Source organism: Dryobates pubescens, chromosome 10, assembly GCF_014839835.1.
Source record: "Dryobates pubescens isolate bDryPub1 chromosome 10, bDryPub1.pri, whole genome shotgun sequence".
Lineage (NCBI taxonomy): Eukaryota > Metazoa > Chordata > Aves > Piciformes > Picidae > Dryobates > Dryobates pubescens.
This window is the reverse complement of record NC_071621.1, coordinates 29,497,760-29,516,572: the sequence shown is the minus strand read 5'-3', so window position 1 is coordinate 29,516,572 and position 18,813 is coordinate 29,497,760. Positions and strand designations below refer to the sequence as shown.

The following is an 18,813-nucleotide window of genomic DNA, read 5'->3' as shown; positions in this document are numbered from 1 at the left end:
AGACACAGTTTCAAGCTGTGCCAGGGGAGGTTTAGGCTTGAGGTGAGGAGAAAGTTCTTCACAGAGAGTTGTTAGCCATTGGAATGTGCTGCCCAGGGAGGTGGTGGAGTCACCATCCCTGGAGGTATTCCAAAAGGGATTGGATGTGGCACTTGGTGCCATGGAGTAGTAGCCATGAGGTGTTGGGTGACAGGTTGGACTTGATGATCTTTGAGATCTTTTCCAACCTTGTTGATTCTATGATTCTGTGATTTCAAACAACCCCCAAACTCAGAACACACTGTATAAGAGAAATGGGTGTTAGATAAGAGGCAAAGAAAAGTCATAGTTCAATTCAATAGAATTCCATTGATTAAATAAACTTTCTTATGTAGCATTTTTGTTCTTAATATAAGAAATAAAGATTAATAAAATACATAAAAGATAAGTAAAAGCATAGTGATGTATACTTTGAAATCTCTTTTTCTTTTACCATGCTTTCAATCCACCACATTGATAGGTTTAATTTTCATACCAGAATGATATTTATTACCACATCTCCTAAGGATGCTGAAAGATACCTATTTTGCTACAGCAGGCTACTCATTAGGAAGTCAGAGGGTGCATTTTCATTACCTGCAGTAGTGATCAAACCACTGTTCAACTCTGGTGACCAGGCTTTAAAATACAAGATGCTGAATGTGAAAGGCATGCAACAATGATTATTCGTAATGTGAAAATCACACCTTGCAATGAAACACTAAATGGATGCCAGTGTCTTTCAAGAAGGTTACAGGTAACTTAACCTTGTCTCTCCAGATAATAACCTGTAGTTAGCTACACAAGGCCATAATCAATGTCAACAATATCTTTTATCTACCAGTGCAAGCATTTAGCAAAATCAAGTGGCTGCAATCTGAAGGTAACAGAGTTCAAGCTGGAAGTATGAGTAAATGTTACCACTGATGGCAATTACTGCTGTAACCAATAGGAAATGAAAAAATAACATTAACCATATTTTTCTTTTCTGTTTTTTTGGTGCAGTCCCTATAAAGGCAGGCCAGACAGGACACCACTGTTTGAAACTGAGTAACAAAAGGTAAGGCAGCCACCAATGTCTGATCCCAAATTAGAATTAGAATTAGAATTAGAATTAGAATTAGAATTAGAATTAGAATTAACCAGGTTGGAAAGGACCTTTGAGATCATCAAATCCAATCTATCATCCAACACTATCTAATCAACTAAATCATGGCACCAAGCACCCCATCCAGTCTCTTCCTAAACACCTCTAGTGATGGTGACTCCACGTCCCTGGGCAGCCCATTCCAATGGCTGATCACTCTTTCTATGAAGAACTTCTTCCTAACATCCAGCCTAAACCTCCCCTGCTGCAGCTTGAGACTGTGTCCTCTTGTTCTGGTGCTGGTTTCCTGGGAGAAGAGACCAACCCCCACCTGGCTACAACCTCCCTTCAGGTAGTTGTAGTCTTGTCCTTTAAAGAGAGACATAAATTGAGTTCCTGAAGCACAGTTACCACCATATATCAGTATCTACAACCTTATCAGTTATGACTAAGGTAAAACTAGTGGAAATGACATATAAAACACTTTTCATTTGTCCTGACACATTTACTAACTATAATTGAGCAGGAAGCACATGACACTTTGAATTTCAGAAGTGCAAGGCTGTAATAATGATTTAGGTTAACTGATATTTGATACATTTATTTGTGAAGAGTTGGAAGTAAAACTGAAGCAGAAAAAGACATTTAATAACAGCTATGTTGGGTCAATACTTCTCTTCATCCTTCACCTAGTTTCAAAATTAGGCGTTGCTGGATGCATGTTATGAGTGCTGACACTGACATTTAAATGATCTCTCCAAAAGGTCAGATGATACTTGCTCAAACGAGATGATAGCTATTCCTATGAATAATCAGACAACATCTAAAACTGCTCTGCTCATGAGCACCCCATTCAATGCACATATCCACATGAGAGTGCACAAGACTTCACTGTCCTGCTGGGCAAATTGTGCATTACCTTTAATTTTTCTATTTATCACAGAGGCCTGTCCTTAGATCTCCATGTACAATGAACTTCTTTGCTAACAGCTATACTGGTGCATACTGCAGGTAATACACAAAATAGAATAGAATGGAATGGAATAGAATAGAATGGAATGGAATGGAATGGAATGGAATGGAATGGAATGGAATGGAATGGAATGGAATGGAATGGAATTAACCAGGTTGGAAAAGACCTTTGAGATCATCGTGTCCAGCCTACCATCCAACACCATCTAATCAACTAAAAGATGGCACCAAGCGCCCCATCCAGTCTCTTCCTAAACACCTCCAGTGAGAAATCAACTAGCATTCATTTACAAATGCTCTGCAATCCCTCTCTTGCCATTTTCAGCTGAATGGCAAATCTTGACTTCTTCAGTTAAAGACTGGGGCACAAATCTTGAAAGGCTCTTCCAGGTTGTCACTTCTAAAACCCACATTCTAGTTGGCTGTTTTCACAGTATCACAGTATATTAGAGGTTGGAAGGGACCTCAAGAGATTATCGAGTCCAACCCCAATTCAGGTTAAATTTCTTTTTATTGCACTTATGTAAGTGCCAACTTTGTCATTTATTTCCTCTCCCAAGTTTGCTTCCTGCAGTACATCTGAGAAGATGTTATATCTCCCCTCAGCATCCGTTTTATTACACTAAGCAAGCCAAGTTGTCTTGGCCCTCATTAAGACATGTCCTCTTTTACCCAGCTGTCCTGTAGCTGTTCCCTGAACACAGTCCAAGAAAGATGTGGTTGCTCTGTACTATGGGGACCAAAACTGTACAAAGTATTCCAGAAAAGATGCAACTACCACTTCCTTGTCTAGTATACCCAGAAACTTCTTCTCACCTCTTGCTAATCAGTGAGATGCCATTTAAAAGACAGTGTTTTTGTTCTTAATCTCTACCTAAATGATCTCTCTGCTTTTTGGGAGCTGTTTCATTTCACTGCAAATCTGCAGTGGTCAGAGTCACCCTGTTCTCCTTTCCAACACTGATTTTTTTCCATTCTTGAGCAATTTACTTCATCTCTGTGTGTACTGCAAAAGCCATTAAAATGCTACTCTGACAGGTTGTGCTCTGGTCCTTAAAAAACACCACAAATAAAACAGAACATAAGATTATCCCTTTAAAAACTCCCATTAGTGAGCTCTCCCTGGCTGGATGCTCCCTTTTGCATTACAGTACAGTCTGCCCCTTGACTACATTGTGGCTCTCTTATTAAGTGCCATCTTTTTTCCAACATAAGTGATTGTTTCCTACGTGGCACTGGGTGAGATGCTTCTCTGAAGTCCAATTAGATTTGCTATATAACATTTCCTTCCTCTCCAGATTATCCTCTCCAGTCTGGCATGAGCTCCTTTGATGAAGAGACATAGAGTTTTCCCCTAGTTTCCTGTATCTTTAACCACTTTCTCTGCTGACAAGAGCCCTGCCAGCTTTCTAGGTCAGACTAATGAGCACGCAGTTGCTCTGGCCACTCTCCTGCCATTGATGTTATAGATTGGCACTGCATTCACTGTTTGCATGTCAGCCCTGGTTCATCTTACAACTATCAAGCCTGGAGTGTTAAGCTAAGACTGTGGCTGCTCCCTGCTCCCTTTATATTACTGTTGCATAGAAAGGGAGACTTGCTTTCAGCAGTAACTTCTTGTGCATTATGGTCTGTAGTGCCCATTCTCTAGGCACCTCTCTGTGGAGGGTGCTGAAAGCAACCGGGTTCATTATTCACCTTGGCTCAGTGTGCAAGCACACCTGGGTCAAAGAGCCAGTTCATTCTGCAGAGCTTGCTGATGCTCCTATGACACCCCATGCTGGTTCTGCCAGGGCAATGGGGAGAGGACATCAAGAGGAATCCTGGTCAGTGTGATGCTGCACATCAAAATGGTATTGAGGAGTTGCCAAGTGGAAAAGAGCTTGGGAGGTGTGATCCCAGGAGCCAAAAACTCACTCTCAGATTGTAGTCCAGTGCCCTTGAGAGGACTTTAGTGAACTTATGCCATGCTGACTGACAGGTTTTTGGAAGCAGTCTCCCTGGTTATAGCAAATCTGCCCTGAGCAAAAGTGAAGAAGCTGACGCTTCACTTGCCCGGCTGTGTCCAGGTGGGCAAAAAAGTCTTTCAGAGATAACAGAAGGCAGTGACAGCTGGTTATTGCAGGTCCTCTTTCTTGGTGTGACTCATACCAAATGGGAATGTACTGAGGGGCTCTAGTAGTAGGGGCATAAGGAAAAATATTAATGAAGAAAATCTCCTAGGAGCTAGCTATTAATTTTCTGCCTCCTCTCCATTTGATACTCTACCTATTTTTTATAGATTCGAGGATGCTCTATAATGAGTCAAAAATAATCATTAACAAATGCAGTCTAATTTCATGCAATATTCCAACTTTTCTGCTGACTAGAAGGCTCTGCTAAGCGCTCTGACATGGATGCTCACATTTTCAGATGTGATTTGAGAGAAACATGGGAGGAATAATAATAATAATGAAAAAAAGCTTTAATGGAGCTAAGCAAATTTAATTGCAAAGCTGAGGACACAATGTGAAAAAGGAAGCAGTAAGGGACATTAGCTGTCCTAGCAGCAATCCCAGTCTATTGATTTTTGTGAAGGATCCATTTGTTTTTGAGCTCTCTCCCAGAGGATGTCGTTTAATTCCGCAGTAAGCATGCAGCAGGAGCCTGTGTTATGTTTCACGGATAATGCAAAGAAAAACAATTTGTTCACCCTCCTGCTTTGACTGGAAGGCAGGACAACAAATAGGACTGCTATACAAACTTTCTAAGATGATAACAATAATCATAAAAAAATAGCAGTAATACATAATCACTGAAGAATACAAGAACCATTTTCTCTTAGCTTTTCCAGGTGTTTTGATGTGATCAAAAGCAGCTGATGTATTGCAAACAGCACCAGATACTGCTTGCTGGTGATTTCTTTTAACTGAAGTTTCATCAAACAGCTAGAACAAGGAAAAGGAAACTGTTCAGGCTGGACTGCCAGCCCCAAGCCCTATTTGCAAAAGATGTCACTGTTGTTCAAGCCAAATAAAAGTACCTTAGGAACAATCATGCTTGACATTTCTCTCATGCATTATTCTTACAAATATCATAGAATCAGTAAGGTTGGGAAAGCCCTCAAAAGTCATCAAGTCCAACCTGTCACCCAAGGTGTTCAAAAGGGGATTGGACATGGCAATTGGTGCCATGGTTTAGTAGTCATGAGGTCTTGGGTGACAGGTTGGACTTGATGATTTTTGAGGTCTTTTCCAACCTTATTGATTCTATGATTCTATGATTCAATGTGTGTGTGTGTGTGAATATGCATATGCAAGGGAAAACCAGAAACACTTCGTGACTTATCTGTCACCTGTGTTATTATCAAGACATGTATGCACTTTATCAAGTACTCAGAGCCAAACAGAAGGTTGTAAATTTAATAAAGATGTATGGACAGAAAATACAAATCAGATTTATCCAGTGTCATGACTGCCTTTGAGGATGTGGTATATAGCGTGAAGGTCATTGATGCGAGAAGCAATGTGCTGAGCAAAGAACAGCGCCAGCCTGCAAGCACACCAGCTTCTTCAGCATGGAGAAAGGACCTTTTCTGATGACCTCTGCCTGGAACTGCAGAGTCAGAATAAGACTAAAAATATTCAAAGGAAGTGTAGAGATCCCAAAAGCTCCAGTAATGATGTAGCCCAAGGAGGAGGAGGGGAGGACAAGAATAACTGCCAGCCTTCTCCCACCCACTAAATCAGTTGCAAGTGGTTTGACATGGTCTGAATCAAATTTTTGCTGTTTCACCTTCCTGTTCAGAATTTGGGAATGCTGTTCTCCATTTTGTAATCATACAATTGCTTAAACTAGAGAGGAAATGAGGTAAGTTTGGCAGGCAGAGAAAACGCAAGTATCCAAATGAAAGAGTGTAGCAGACAACCAGCTTTGTTCATCAGTCTTGGTTTGGTCATGCAGCCTACCCTGCTGGCACAGTGGACCTGACTGCAAGCAGGAACAACACAGCATGCCTCACAGTTTCTTTTAGACATTAATCATGTGCCATTTTACAAAGGCTTATTGTGGCTGTCTTTGAGGTGGCAAGGCTTGAGACTGTGAGAAGGTATCAGGGCAAGCGGTGGTGGAACTTAGCTCCACCCTCCCCAGGGTCACGATCCTGTGTCCAAACCTGCAGGCAGGGAACCAGCAGGCACAGCCATCTTCATTTAGGACATGGAAACCCCACAAATATTAATCTGGTCCAGCAAGGAGAAGATTGCCCTGAAAAAAATGCAACCTAATGTGACTCCAAATTACATGCTAAGCAGGAGGAGAAATGTAGGAAACTTGGGAGCTCAGAGATGGACAGAGCTGACAGAGGAAAACACATAAAACATCACATTCCTAGTGTCAGGGCAGTGAAGCTGGCCACTGCCATCTAGATCTACCTAAATGGAGTATCATGGCAGGTGGCACTCAACCCATTACACAGCTGGGATGGTGCTTGAACCAAACCTTCACTACCACAGAGACATTGTAAAAAAGCAGGAGAAAGCTGGGGGAGTTTTGAAAAGAACATCAAAAGCTCTGAGGGGACTGGATAGCCTGAATTTTTGGGAAAGATTAAAAGCTAAACACAGACATCACTGCTTGACTAAGCAAAAAGCAAAGAGTGAGAGCACTCTGTAAATATCTAAAGGAGATCAACACCCACAACAAATAGAACAGACTCCTTTATCATAAATTAGGAAGGGATATAATTTCAGGCAACAGTATGGCATTAAAAGCGGGGAAATTAAAACTGTCTTTCCAGCTGTGATTTATTAGGCTGTGCTTTAATCTCCTGTGAGGTATGCTCCTATGCTTGTTATACTTAAAAATTACACCAGATGAAGAAACAATGAATTTACAGCACGGAAAACTCTGGTTCTTAAGGAAAAAATGGTCTGAATGACCTCACATCTTTAAATAATCAGATTGTGTTTAACTGTATTACACAATATTGAATAAAAAAAAAACAACAAACCACAAAACACTAAAAGAACCCAGACTTACAACCCTCCCTCCCCCAGCAAATTTAGACCCAGAAATCCTAAAACAATCACTATCTCTTGAGCCAGTAGTACTCTCCAGATGCTGCACTAAACAAGGTAAACACAGATTATGAACAGTGCATTGTTCTCCCTGGCTTGCCAAGAATGACAAAAACACATTGAACAGTGGTAAGGTTGAAAATGACCCTGGTCTAGAACAGCACAAGAGCAGGATTGTGCTGCAAGGCTTTGTAAGATAACATTGACACATAGTGGAATAAATAGTACTGGCGTAACACCAAACTTGAAGCTGAGCCTAGGAGCTCACCTTTCTACAAAAGTGTGAAGACATCCAATTCTTGTTTTGATTTAAAAGGCACTTTGCAACCTACACATGCTGTGATGGGTTTGCAAAACTTGCTCAGTGCAAGTTTGGAGGTCTAGCATGCTCCAATTTACAGTCACTTCTGGAAGTCTTTCAGAAGGAGATGCTGAAAGGACACTTCCTATTTGTCTCCAACACATCTGGCACATATTAAAGTCAAGATTAAGATTAAAGTTAAGATCTTCAGCCTTTGTGGAAATTATAAAGCAGAACTGCTCAACAGGAACAAGGCCTGGGAAGAACAGGCTATCTCCTCTTCCCTTGTGCCACCCTGAAGCACCAGGAGTTAATCAATACCTCTTTGCAGCGCTGTAATACCACTTAAGGACCTAATTAACCTTTTTATAGAATCAAATGTGGTATCTCTGTTCTCCCTACAAATCTGTCATCTATAACTAGATTTCTATACAACAAACCTCCAGAGTTACAAAATCAAAATAAGAAGTACGTTCATCATTTCACATGCTAACATCTTCAGCCGTTGCCAAGGTGGAATTAAAGGAGATAATGTGGATTTACAGAGGCAGCATTATGTCCTTAAGTCAACAATCTAAAATAGTCCCACTTTTCAACCAAACACCTCATGCAATGCACAGGTTAATGACTGTTGTTAAAAAAGTCTGACAGTGTAAACTCACCTCAAGTTCTTACACACTGACATGTGGTTTAGGGTAAACCTAGGTGAAAATTGTTGGATTTAACCTTCCTAGCTTAGATGCAGAGAGGTCTGCACATCTATCAGCGGTATTGATGGGATGTTTGTTGGTATGTCCGGTTTGCTACTGTATTTCCCATGTCCCCTGGTGCTCTCCTAATGGTCAGCTCTAAACAAACAAATTAGGTATAAGGTCTTTCCACATTTTCTAACAGGAGCTATATTGAGACTGCTACTTGCCTGACCCTACTGCAGTGCTGAAATATTGGTGTTTTCTGTTTGGCTACACAAACATAGGAAGCAAAGTCAGAGAACAGGATGGCCTTTGCCCTCTCCCAGGTTGAGCTTACTACGGCACAGATAATGTGCCCTTTCATTCAATGCATTACAATTTTCAGTGCTGGATCTAACCTAACTTTCTACTACCTACATACATTTAAAGTTAATTAAGACTACCTCTTTATGGATACTCTGAATAAAACATTTCAACGTATGTGGTAAGTAGTATTACTAATTTTAAGACTGGCAAGCTCTAAAAACAATCCTGAAATAATAAATTCTTTTGTAAACTAATTGATTTGCCCAGTGCAGTTTTGACACAAAAGTATCTTGACTATCCTGCGTCCATTTTTTTAACCACCACTCATTCACGGTATTGCCAGACTGTTAAATGTTTCTTCAAGAAATTAGAATAGAATAGAATAGAATAGAATAGAATAGAATAGAATAGAATAGAATAGAATAGAATAGAATAGACTTGGATTGAATTGAATTGAATTGACCAGGTTGGAAAAGAAGTTCAAGATCATCAAGTCCAACCTATCACCCAACACCTCATGACTAATAAACCATTGCTTCAAGTCCAATGTCCAATCCCTTTTTGAATACCTCCAGGGACGATGACTTCACCACCTCACTGGGCAGCTCCTTCCAATGGCTAACAACTCTCTCTGTGAAGAACTTTCTCCTCACTTCGAGCCTAAACTTCCCCTGGTGCAGCTTGAGACTGTGTCCTCTTGTTCTGGTGCTGGTTGCCTGGGAGAAGAGACCAACCCCCCCCCCCAGGCTACAACCTTCCTTCAGGTAGTTGTAGAGAGCAATAAGGTCTGCCCTGAGCCTCCTCTTCTCCAGGCTAAACAACCCCCACTCCCTCAGCCTCTCCTCATAGGGCTTGTGCTTGAGGCCTCTCCCCAGCCTTGTTGCCCTTCTCTGGACAAGTTCAAGTGTCTCAATGTCCTTCTTAAACTGAGGGCCCCAGAACTGGACTCAATAGCAGCTAGGCAATAAAGGTTAAAAGTTTTGGAAGGTGTTATAGGACTTCAGAGGGAGAAATAGGTCTTGATTAGATGTAAATGTTGAAATGAACCTTTTTATTACAAGTTTTGGCTGCCCCTGGAGCAGCTGCTGCTGCTTGTGAAACTGCTTGTCCAGACATGCCTTCTCAACCCAAGTATGCCATTTTCTTATTGCCAAGCTATTCAGCTCCCAGTTTTGCTGCTTTTGTATCCTTCATTATGTTTTGTTCTGCTCTGAGTGTTTGGGATAACTGAGCTGCCTACCACACTGCTCGGCCTGTCTACCACACCACTCTCCTTCCTTCATCAAACTGTGCTGAAAGACAGGCTGGGTCCTGTGAGATGCATTACGCAACAGATTGAAGCTTGCTGGATTCTCAGGAACCTTCGTTAAATGGAAAGCATTCCTCCTCCCCATATAAAATTCCTTTGAGATGCTTCATGTCTCAAGATGCACTGAGGCACAACCTCTCTTTTTAACATGCTGTCATTTTATGTTGCCTTTTAAAACATTATAACAGCTTCCAAAGTAAAAGAAAAAAGTTGTGCTTAGACAGCTTCTCAAATTCTCTGCATATGCAAAGTTGGGGAAAGAATGCTAATGATTTTGGGCAAGTTTCACCTAATTAGAAAGGACTTAATTACTTCTCTCCTGAAAGATGAGCCTCTGGCTGATAACTTTATGATGATGGCATGCCTTGAGCGAAACCAAAGAAAGCAGTACTCTGACAGAAAATAGAAGTTCTGTCATATAAATTGTTAGGAGTTTTGCACATGGTTTGTATTTATAAAAAGTCTTGCTGTCCAGCATGGAGAGGGAATCAAAACTGAAATCAGAAAAAGAGCAGCAGAACAACTGGCAAAATATCCACATGTAAGTTCTTGCTGCTTCTTCACTGTGAGATCTATTTCAAGTTCAACCAATTTATTAATGTAGACATTCTCCCCCCACCCTGTTCCTCTCCTTCTGTCCCCCCAGCAATTTACTGGGATTCCTTCTGTGGATTATCTAAAAGCAGGGAAGGAATTCATGCGCCATTATCATGCCTGTTGTCACATGAGATATATTATACGGGTTTTCAGGCAGAATATTTTGTCTTGGAGACAGAAATGAAACGTCTACTCTGTGAAAGAAGTGACAAGTGAAAACAGAAGCACGGCGGCAAAGACTCACGCAGCTTCCAGGCTGGATTCAGCTCTGTGGTTGGTGATAAAGAACTAATTATCCTTTATGGGCTTTATGAATCTGTATTCACAGGGTGACTGAATCTTTTTGTGATTATGTTAACTCTTACAAGGGAGGTTACTTATCGACTTACTATAAGAAAGAAAACCTAAACCCAACCCCCTCCAGCCTGGTGCTGCATTATTATTGCAAATATATCTGGTAAAAATACAAGGTGCTAGTCTCTTGATTCAGAGTGACTGTGTGTATAAGTACCAGAATTGGGTGTTTTCCCTGCACATCTGCATTTTCTGACTGTGCTTTGAATTTTTTGTGTTTTCTTGTGAGCTTAACAGGCAGTATCAAAGAATTTAGGTTTAGTATTGGAACTGCCTTTGCTCCAAATTTCTTGCATGAGACAGTAACTAACTTTTAGTAGATCATGGTTTCTCACCCCATTTTGTGACCAGTGCTCTTTTCTTGATCATGTGAGTAGTGGACTCTAAATCCAGTGTTTAGCAGAAAACTACATCTCTGTAAAATTCCACATGTGATGGATCCAACCCCAAAGTTACCCCCACTCTATTCCATTAATTTCTTTACACCTTCTTCATTCAAAAAAAATAAATAATCAATTACAAATAAGCAAAAATGGCTCATGATCTAACACATTAATACACATTTTGACAGAGAAGTTTCTCCTGGGATAAATTCACTCCTGTTCAGCACCACATGCCCACCACTGGTGCTTTACAATTCCCAAATAAAGAAAGATTGCTTTTAATGCCATGTGGTGTTCCCTAGTCACTGGTTAGGCCACACCTTGAGTACTGTGTCCAGTTCTCGGGCCCCTCAATTTAAGAAGGACATAGAGACTCTTGAACATGTCCAGAGAAGGGCAACAAAGTTGGTGAGGTGTTTGGAACACAAGCCCTATGAGGAGAGACTGAGGGAGCTGGGGTTGCTTAGCCTGGAGAAGAGGAGGCTCAAGGGAGACCTTATTGCTGTCTACAACTACCTGAAGGGAGGTTGTAGCCAGGAGGGGGTTGGTCTCTTCTCCCAGGCAACCAGCACCAGAACAAGAGGACACAGTCTCAAGCTGCACCAGGGGAGGTTTAGGCTGGATGTTAAGAAGAAATTCTTCCCAGAAAGAGTGATTGGCCATTGGAATGTGCTGCCTGGGGAGGTGGTGGAGTCACCATCACTGGAGGTGTTTAGGAAGAGACTGGATGGGGTGCTTGGTGCCATGATCTTTGAGGTCTTTTCCAACCTTATTAATTCTATGATTCTATGAGTCTATGAATTAATAAGAAAAGAAAGCTAAAAGCATATAGATATATATACACACACATATATATGTTTGTGTGTGTGTGTGTGTGTGTGTGTAAAATATTGTATGTGTACATGGGGGTTTAACCTTACATCATTGTATATATTTATGCCTGCATAAACATATGCCTGCTTTTTTGCAGCCCTTGTTTCCAATACTGATTTTAGTAAAAGTTCCACAATATGGATTTAATTTAGGATTAATGAAACAATTAGTAAGGCAATAACAATTTACTGTTAGGAAGGTATAACAAATACGTTCCTTTTACAATAAACTTCAAACAATGCTTTTAATTAGCAAATGGAATCTGACATTTTCTAGTTGTCTCATCAGAATTAAATTAAATGCAGAGTTGGAATTTTAATTCAAAACATTCACCTTTATTTTTGGAACACATCCCTGAACAAGGTCCTAGATTATTTTAGTAAATGTCCATGCTAATGTTCTTGTAAAACAGAAGGTTCAATCTTGTTAACAATGCCTTCCAGAATTAGAACACTGGAAGAATTTCACTTCAGAAAGAAAAAGAATATTGTATAAAATGACTTCAATCAAACAAAGATTATTTCCACATGTAACAATTTACATGCCTACATCTCACAATAACCAGTGCAGAATTTTCAGTAGTTATTGAATACTTACTTGCTACACACAAGATTCCTCAGTTGAGGTAGAATAGAATGGAATGGAATGGAATGGAATGGAATGGAATGGAATGGAATGGAATAGAATAGAATAGAATAGAATAGAATAGAATAGAATAGAATAGAATAGAATAGAATAGAATAGAATAGAATTAACCAGGTTGGAAAAGACCTTTGAGATCATTGTGTCCAACCTATCACCCAACACCATCTAATCAACTAAACCATGCAACCAAGCACCCCATCCAGTCTCTTCCTAAACACCTCCAGTGATGGTGACTCCACCACCTCCCTGGGCAGCCCATTCCAATGGCCAATCCCTCTTCCTGTGAAGAATTTCTTCCTAACATCCAGCCTAAACCTCCCCTGGCACAGCTTGAGACTGTATCCTCTTGTTCTGGTACTGGCTGCCTTGGAGAAGAGACCAACCCCTTCCTGTCTACAACCTCCCTTCAGGTAGTTGTAGACAGCAATAAGGTCTCCTCTGAGCATCCTCCTCTCCAGGCTAAGCAACCCCAACTCTCTCAGCCTCTCCTCACAGGGCTGTGCTCCAGACCCCTCGCCAGCTTTGTTGCCCTTCTCTGGACACATTCCAGCAACTCAACATCTTTCCTAAACTGAGGGACCCAGAACTGGACACAGGACTCAAGGTGTGGCCTAACCAGTGCTGAGGACAGAGGCAAAATTACCTCCTTGCTCCTGCTGGCCTCACTGTTCATGGTACAAGCCAGGATGCCTGTAAATGTACTGCAAGCAGCAGTAGAATGAAATTTAACATTTGTGGCAACATTACCCACTTTAAGGCAAGCAACCCAGGGACCTTTCTCATGGCAGTGCCTACCTTCTCATTAGCAACTCTGTGAGTAATCTGAGACCTTCTTTTGTATCACATATTTCCACAGTGTTTATGTTGAAACACTATGTCCTTAGGGGAAGAAATTATATAAAGTGTGAGAAAAAAAGGCTGGAATAAATCAGTGCCTTCTATACTGCAAACTAAGGTTTCTAAGGCAACTCAATCAAGAAAAGTGAAAAATAAACGTTTGAGAAGTAAGCACTTCAAGTGATAATGGCAGGAAGGAATTTCAAACAAATTTGCAGCTAAGTGAGGCTCATGCCTAATAGCTGTCCAGGGCTTGCTCCAGAACATTTTTGCTCTGGGTCTGTGAAGCTTGAAGAAAAAGATGATTTTTAAAGAGGTTCAAGGGAGACATTTCGCTGTGTGGGTACCCAGGCTATGCCAACAAACTGCACTGCAGCATCTGGGGGGTTTGAATGTGAAGTGTTCAGAGAGGCCAGACACCAGCTGAGCATACTTACCTACTTCTGCACCGTCACAGACAGTACAGTGTAGGAGTGACTTTTTCCAGCCATATCAGGTCACTTTTGACTCCTATTCAATCTGGGATTAGCAGTGAAGCACACTCAAGTCACCAATAAGTTCCTGGAGTCAGGTCTGTCCTGAAGCTCCTACCCTAGGCAGTTCTATGGCTTCATGGGGAAAGACTGGATCACGGACACAAAACAGCATGTTGCATCTGCCCCTTCCATCCAAGATCGCTCTCACTGCTCCCTCTCGAGCCTTTCTACTCCTTCAGACTCACAGAGAGGGCAAAGGCAGAGGTGCCAAGAGGCAGAGGATGCAGGGAGAGGAGGAGGAAGGTGAGGGATTCCACTTCAGCAAGCAAAAGCTGCTAAATGCTGTGTTCAGATGGTCAGACCTTATTTCACAGATCTGCTCCTATTGTCCATTATCTTCTATTGGGACAGCTAATTACTCCCAGGCATCTGTACAGCTTTCAACCTTGTCCTTTTAAGGGTCATCCTTGCGGTTTTCCCAGCCCAATTTTCCAGAGTCACTTTGAATTCTAATCCCACTGTCCTGCATGATTGAGTCCTGGTTGCTTACTCTGCATGAGTTGTTTACTCTGCATGCCATGTTTACAAGGGCAAATGTGATTTCCATTGATACAAGTCAAACTTAACGTCTTTTTTATAAAAAAATAATCCCTTTTTGTCTCCCTAAATGACACTGAAATGTGAGGTTAACACAAAACCACAAGTACACAAAGATAATGAAGTATGTTTCTGCTAAGCTCTGCGGTGCTTCCTTTGTGCCTCATGCAGAGTGCTGAACTAAGTAAAAACTTGATCTGCATCAAACGAAGTGAACTTAACTGACTTCCTTGAAGATTCATAAATGAGGGGGCCAGAGAGCAAGGCTGCAGGGCTGCTTGGCTGCATGTGCAACAGTGAGAAATTCACCCAGCCATTCTGGCACCACGCTCAGGAGATGCAGCTGATCAATACACTCAAGTGAACTCTCCAAATCACTTGCTTCAATTTTCTCGGGAAAATTATCAGTCAGAATCTGGTAGACAAATAAATAACTGCCACGCAGATCCAAACAGCAAACATAACAGCATTCTCCAAGATAGCCCCAGAATTAGCCTTGTCTTGGAGAAGGTTACAAAAGTGAAGAAAAAAAAAGGGCAATGTAAAGGTCTTTCATTTCAGCCGATACAAAATACCATATGTTTTTGCATGCTTCATTAATGGTCCCTGGTTTGCTGCCTAGAAACTCACAATGAATTCCACCTTCAGAGGTCAGCAGTGCTCAGCATATCTATGAGCTGAGTTCTAAGTGACTGTGGGGACTACTGAAAAAGGGCTGACACTGCTGAATATTAATCCTGCAGTTTTAGGTTGGATAGCTCTGAATCTGAAGATCAGTTAAGCACTTATCATCTTCCATCTCACAGATGCCACTCATCACCTGTAGGCCTCTCTTCTCAGAAACAAAATAGTATTTCATTCAGAAGGTTGCACTTGGAGAACGTCCTCCTGAATAGATTTGCAAGCCTGTAAAATTCTCTGTTTACTCATAGTTTTGAAATGACACAAACCCAGAAATGACATAAACCCAGCCTTTTTTGAGTTTTCTAGGGCAGAAAGTCCTGTCCCTTTATGACTGATAATGTTGGTTTTTGGAAAGCCTAATACTATCAGACTAGCTGTATGTGGTCTGGAATAAAGCTTGCTGAATGCAGCAGAGGTTTTTGTGGCGACACTGAAATATGAGCAGCGTAAAGGGAGGCTGCTTCACTCTCTCATTTTTATGCCCAGTGGCCTTTCACAGACTGTTCTGCCTAAATTTTAGTTTTAGTAGGCTACCTTCAAATTAGAGTAAATTAGAGCTCAGGATTTACTCACAGTGAAATGCTTACTCCACTAGAAGCCTAACAATTGAAATGCAAGGGAGCACAATCTTTATAGCTTTAGAGTTTTCCTGTCAATGTGCTGTTTATGGACTCTTTTTAGCACACACAGGCATACATGCATGCAAATCCAAGCGGCTGAAATGAGATTTCTTCTCTTACAGCATTAACATTATTGCTATTCTAGGCGTTCTTCTCCTTGTTAAATAACAGTGGATTGAATAAAAAGGGAATAAGCAGTGTGATGGATATGAAAATGTAATGATGACAGTATAATAAATTAATGCTTACCATTTCCTGAGTGTTTGCAAAATCTACCTCTTTCAGGCTACACTGCACCAAAAGCATTATAATATTAATCAGGACAATACAAAGGAATAAATTTTGTATCAAAATCTGCTTAGACCAGTGAGCATTCCTGCTCCCTAAATACAAACCCAAAGTCAAAAAAAGAGGGGAAGTTTTCATCTCATGGAAACAGTACGTGACACAAGGCCAGTGCCACTGCATATACAAAGAGGCATGTTTACACATGGTTAAAAATACAGCCTGAGCCTTAGCACTTTGTGTAGTATGTAGAATTCTACTGCTTGTAGAGTAAAGTACTCTGCATCTAACTCAGAATCTAGGCCATAACCCCTGGAGGTATTTTTATTTGACCTCAAATGAACACAACAAAGGAGTTCATAGAACAGCCATTTCTTTGCTAGTTCTGCAGCATCTGTCAAAGCACTTGGAGCGCAATCTAAGTGTAGAATGTGTTGGTGTTTCTGAAACGTGTTATTAGTGTAAATCCTGGCCTGGCCTTGACTTTATTTTATATTTAATGACAGAATGTAATAAATACTTTGCATTTGTATTAATGTAGTTGCTGGAATGACAATAGTTTCAGTCAATTAATGTTTCGATCCAATGCAGTTAGCTGCACCATCTAATCTTCAAGCACTGATGCTCTTTTCCACTGCAATCTGTCTGTCATCCATGACACAGAGAAGTGACTTACCACAAGGGAGTAACAAATCTTGAATCCAGGTTTAGCCACAAAGTAGTCATCAGATTTGAAGGTTATCTTTATCTGATTTGTTCTCGATGTTATTCTTGGGGGTACCTCCTTGTGTCCACACCACCGTCCTCGTATAACTGTGCTGGTCTCTGATACGTCTTCCAGTTCCACAAAGTCATACCTAGGAACCAGTTTGAAAGATTATTTTTTGCTAGCTCTGGCTACAGAAGATAGTACAACTCACAGTAGATCAGGTTGCTCAGAACTACATTCAACCTGGCCTTAAAAACCTCCAGGGATGGGGCTTCAACCACCTCCCTGGGCAACCTCTTCCAGTGTCTCACCACCCTCATGGGGAAGAACTTCTTCCTGACGTCCAATCTGAATCTACCCATTTCTAGTTTCCTTCCATTCCCCCTAGTCCTATCATTAACTGGCACCCTAAAAAGTCCCTCTCCAGCTTTCTTGTAGGCCCCCTTAATATACTGGAAGGCCACAATAAGGTCTCCTCAGAGCCTTCTTGTCTCCAGACTGAACAGCCCCAACTCCCTCAGTCTGTCCTTATAGGAGAGGTGCTCCAGCTTTCCGATCATCCTCATGACCCTTCTCTGGACATGTTCCAGCACATCCAGATCCTTCTTGTAATAGGGGCTCCACAACTGGACTCAGCACTCCAGATGGGAAATAAGAATAGACAGGAATACAGCTGGAGACACAAAGACAACTATTTCTAGTTCTCCACTGCAAAGCATCCGACTAAATATTACAAATGGTGGACAGGCTCATGTAGTACAAACCCCACTAAGTTTCAAGCTACTGCTTGAGTGCTCAGGTGACTGATTTTTGGCCTTCTGAAACATGACAGACAGTATTTTCTACCATGTTAAAATAGCAGTGGGAGGCACATGCATGTGCTTAGTACACAGCAAACATACGTATTGTATTTAATGTGGTGGATAAATTATTTAGAGATCTGATAAAATATTATTTAAGGCAGGCTGCCCAAGTTGAGCAGCTGCAAGCATTTGTGCACTTTGTGGTGGTCTCCCAGCTCCCTGAAGCTACCGACACTGGCTCCTTCCTGCTGTGCTTATCAGAGGGCTTGAAGCTGGGCTGCCACTGTGCCAGGAGCAAAGGGAGATGCTGGAGGGATGCAGGGCAGTGTATGCTGCTGAAAGGTGCTTTTTAGGACCTTTGTTGTAGGTGGAATGGTGCTTCTGCTAGATAGCCTGGAAAGACTCATTTCAAGCAGAAAAGGGCAGGCTGGTACTCTACCTGCCATGGAAAGAACTCCTCTGCTGTTTGTGTGGGTGCTGTCCCCATGGGAAAAGCAACAGCACATCTTGCCCTATGCAATGTCACACCTTGATCAGGCACCTATGCCACAATCATGGTGTCCTGAGCTCAAATAAGGTGCTGCCAGGAGCAGCAGACACTAAATCCCACAGATGAGAGGACACAGTGACACCGCTGCAGCCTGTGTGTTCTCTAGCTTGGGTCATTCGTTAATTCATTGAGCTGGAGAATAAGGGAGGCATAGCACAAAGTCCTGATCTCACAACGTCTATGAGAAAACCAGTCCCCTGATATCAGTGGAGCCAGACTTAAGTTCCATGCATTGTGGCCAGCATGGGAGAGGCAATGACAGGACTGGCAGGTTGAGTGCAAGCAAAGGTTCCATGCATTGTGGCCAGCAAGGGAGAGGCAATGACAGGACTGGCAGGTTGAGTGCAAGCAAAGGTTCCATACATTGTGACCAGCAAGGGAGAGGCGATGACAGGACTGGCAGGTTGAGTGCAAGCAACAAGGTATGCCAAGAGTTGCCACCCTCGCAGTATAGTTTAGCCATAAACCCTTGGAGGTCTTTACCAGGAAAGATTTATATTATCAAAGCAAGAGCTTCTTCCAAAGAGGGGGTTTAAGGCTGCTAACTGGTCCTTACTAGCAATGTGCTGCTCCATGGCTCTGGGTCTGTGGGCCAAGCACCCACCTCCCTGCTCAGTTGTGGAAGCTGACTAGCTCTGTAAATAACAGATCTGCTTTT

General features: G+C 41.7%; 1 protein-coding gene across 3 annotated transcripts in view; it reads right to left on the bottom strand.

The window, feature by feature from the left end:
• Nucleotides 1-18,813, bottom strand: part of PDGFD (platelet derived growth factor D) — a 147,217-nt gene that overhangs the window by 34,315 nt on the left and 94,089 nt on the right. For all 3 annotated transcript variants that reach the window (XM_009896775.2, XM_054164610.1, XM_054164609.1), the window contains exon 3: nt 16,770-16,950. In XM_009896775.2, the coding sequence (XP_009895077.1) occupies nt 16,770-16,950 (181 nt within the window). The remainder of the gene's footprint in view (nt 1-16,769; nt 16,951-18,813) is intronic.